The sequence below is a fragment of the Phyllobates terribilis genome, unplaced genomic scaffold (genome assembly GCF_046119375.1).
Source record: "Phyllobates terribilis strain yellow unplaced genomic scaffold, ASM4611937v1 Scaffold_203__1_contigs__length_3528282, whole genome shotgun sequence".
Taxonomy (NCBI): Eukaryota; Metazoa; Chordata; class Amphibia; order Anura; family Dendrobatidae; genus Phyllobates; species Phyllobates terribilis.
In genome coordinates this window covers 903,706-907,378 of record NW_027362963.1, presented here as the reverse complement: position 1 = coordinate 907,378, position 3,673 = coordinate 903,706, and the positions used below count along the sequence as shown (strand labels likewise).

The 3,673-nt window shown below is 43.2% G+C and overlaps 1 protein-coding gene across 1 annotated transcript; it reads left to right on the top strand.

Moving 5' to 3' along the window:
* The first annotated feature begins 719 nt into the window (after positions 1 to 719).
* On the top strand, positions 720 to 3,380 carry LOC141213658 (adenine phosphoribosyltransferase-like). The gene is made up of 3 exons (XM_073665258.1): positions 720 to 803; positions 1,216 to 1,294; positions 2,907 to 3,380. The coding sequence occupies exons 1-3, from the start codon at positions 720 to 722 to the stop codon at positions 3,038 to 3,040; spliced, it is 297 nt and encodes a 98-aa protein (XP_073521359.1). The 3' UTR covers positions 3,041 to 3,380.
* The last annotated feature ends 293 nt before the right edge of the window (positions 3,381 to 3,673 follow it).

Here is a 3,673-nt window from a genome sequence, read left to right as displayed (position 1 = left end):
ATGTATGTATGTATGTATGTATGTATGTATGTATGTATGTATGTATGTATGTATGTTCGTTCTTAAAATGATAAAATGTTCCTGGGCATGTGTATTTGTAATATTTCACCCATAACCCCCATACAGAACCATAGTTATACCCATATTCCTATGAGAAGTAGATGAAATATGTTCCTAGGCACGTGTATTTGTGATATTTCACCCATAATCCCCATACAGAACAATAGTTATACCCATATTCCTATGAGAAGTAGATGAAATTGGTTCCTGGTCATGTGTATTTGTGATATTTCACCCATAATCCCTATACAGAACAATAGTTATACCCATATTCCTATGAGAAGTAGATGAAATATGTTCCTGGATATGTGTATTTGTGATATTTCACCCATAATCCCCATACAGAACAATAGTTATACCCATATTCCAATCAGAAGTAGATGAAATAGGTTCCTGGTCATGTGTATTTGTGATATTTCACCCATAATCCCCATACAGAACAATAGTTATACCCATATTCCTATGAGAAGTAGATGAAATATGTTCCTGGTCATGTGTATTTGTGATATTTCACCCATAATCCCCATACAGAACAATAGTTATACCCATATTCCAATCAGAAGTAGATGAAATAGGTTCCTGGGCATGTGTGTCTGTGATATTTCACCCATAATCCCCATACAGAACAATAGTTATACACATATTCCTATTGAATGTAGATGAATGGGTTTGTGTTGATTCGGAAAAAGGGGAAATTACCAGGTCCGACGGAGTCCGTGTCCTACTCTCTGGAGTACGGAAAGGTGCGTGCGGTACATCGGTGTATATGGTGAATATGGCCGGCACAGGGGGCACAAATTCACTACTTGGACTAAAAACCTACACTCACCCCCTGGAGAGAGTGCGGAGGGAGCCCCTGGAGAACAGTGGGGGAGCCCCTGGAGAGAGTGCGGAGGGAGCCCCTGGAGAGAGTGCGGAGGGAGCCCCGGGAGTGCCAGTGGCGACACCGCTGGAACAGTGCTGGCACCGTAGATGACTATTGGTGTTATTATTTTACAAGGGGGAAACATAGGAATTCAGAAGGGGTTCTCAGAGTAGTGGGCAACCCCTTTTAAGGGGCAACAGTAAAACTTATAAAATAATTGTATATATTAATTTTATTTTGGTGGTACTGGCGGATTAATATTTTATATCTGTACTTTGTGGATTCTTTAGTCTGAGATTGAAATCCAGACTGACGCTGTGGACCCCGGACAGAAGGTTGTGATAAACAATAATTTATTGGCCACCGGAGGTAAATATAATTCCTCGTCTAAATCTCAATGCTTATTTTTATGAAGTTCTTCCAAAAACAGCACCACACCTGCCTCTGTCTGGTATTGCCGCCAACTGCCATTAAAGGGGTTGACCACTACTGCGCATTCATCATAACCTCTAAATGCCAATGTCCTGATCTCCTATTCTGTAGCCCGGTTGGTTCTTTTTCCTTCGTCATTGCCTTTGATTTACATATAAATCACTGCTTCTCCCGATTTCTGGGACAGACTGTGTTACATGTATTATGAGTGGTTAATGTTTTACTGCTGTCCGCAGTGAACCTGGAGTGCGGTCACAACTATTTTTTTTACACTTTTATTCACTTTTTTTCTATTCTTTCTTTGCTAGGAGTTAACAGCAACTTTTTGGATTCTACTAGGAATCTAAGGAAAAAAAACTTAAAGAAATTAGCTGGATTATATAAATTGGTATGCATGCAGCATGTACGTGCATGTTCACACTAGCCACTAAACAGAGAAAAACAAAGATAGAAACCTAAGAAGCAAATATCCTGCAGTAAATGAATATACAGCAACAGTGCCTGAAAATAATATAGGGTATTTAGTTAACATAATTTTGATAAAAAAAAAAATGCAAAAGTCGTCCCACCACTTCATGGTAACCCTAATTGGGACAGTCCTAACCTCTAATATTTAAAACCTTACTGTTTGTCAAGTGACATGCATGTGGATAAGGGCTGAGAAGTTCAAAGAAATGGCCGGCCACTCCTTTATAGTGCACAGGGTGCAGACAAAATGCCCCTATCCACATGCATGTCACTTGACAAATGGTAAGGTTTTAAATATTAGAGGTTAGGACTGTCCCAAATAGGGTCACCATGAAGTGGTGGCATGGCTTTTGCATTTTTTTAAATCAAAATTATGTTAACCAAGTACCCTATATGTTATTTTCATGCACTATTGCTATTTATTTATATACTGCAGGGTATTTGCTTTGATATATATAAGGAGCAAGGAGTTCCATAAAACTTAGCTTTTAATGAAAAATAGTTGAAAATCACACTCAACAAACCACAAAAAAGGTACATAAAAGTGAAAACTATACATAATCTTACCCATGAAGCCTATACAAAATATGGTGTTAACATTAAAGTGCCCACGGTGACAACAGTGCAGGTAGTAAAAACTGGCATGACCTCACCCGTAGACTCACCCGCCCATGGAAGAAAGCGCTGGAGGAAGGGGAAAGGTAAATCTGCTGTACCTCTAATCCCCTATCGTGCCCCATGTAAGGATTCCTCCCCTAACAAAGGCGGGGCCCAGGTGCGGCCCCTGACGAGGGCGGCGGCCCAGGTGCGGCCCCTGACGAGGGCGGCGGCCCAGGTGCGGCCCCTGACGAGGGCGGCGGCCCAGGTGCGGCCCCTGACGAGGGCGGCGGCCCAGGTGCGGCCCCTGACGAGGGCGGCGGCCCAGGTGCGGCCCCTGACGAGGGCGGCGGCCCAGGTGCGGCTGGAAATCAGTAGTTAGCTCCAAAAACTTTTCCCATGCGAAAAAGAGCGACCTTTATGATCTCACTGCATCGATCTCCCCAATCATCCCGACCGCAGTAACCCGATGTCTTATTTGCAGGGACGATGGCCGCAGCCTGCGAATTACTGCCGAAAAGAAATGCCGACATCTTGATCTGTCTGGTCCTCATCGAGCTGAAAGGGGCCGAGAAGCTCCGACCGCACCCCGTCCACGCACTGCTGCAGTACGATTGATCGCCCGTGACCAGACCGCCGCCATTTTTTTTCCCTTGCATTTAATTTCAATGTGATTTTTGGTTTACAGGGAACCAGAACTTGAAATAATAAGCACCTGTGCACACTAAGGAACAAAAAACCCCAGTGCCTACAAAAGGGACCCAAGAATTGTCCACTGTAAGGTTATGGAGCAGCCGGTGTTATCTGGGGGCCACATTGTTGTATTGTTCTACCTCAAGGGGCCACAATAAACTGCAAATCATAAATCACACAACTTAACTTTTTTTTGCTTAGACCTGATTATAAAATTTGTGTTACCAGAGTTATCTACTGTATATAGAGGTGTTATCAGTCATTGTACAGGAGGAGGAGGAGGTGAGCTGTGATATCACTTATTGTGAATGGATCCTGTGTTATATACTGTATATAGGGGTGTTATCAGTCATTGTACAGGAGGGGGAGGAGGTGAGCTGTGACATCACCTATTGTAAATGGTGGATCCTGTGTTATATACTGTATATAGAGGTGTTATCAGTCATTGTACAGGAGGAGGAGGAGGTGAGCTGTGACATCACCTATTGTGAATGGTGGATCCTGTCATCTGCTGTATATAGAGGTGTTATCAGTCATTGTACAGGAGGGGGAGGAGGT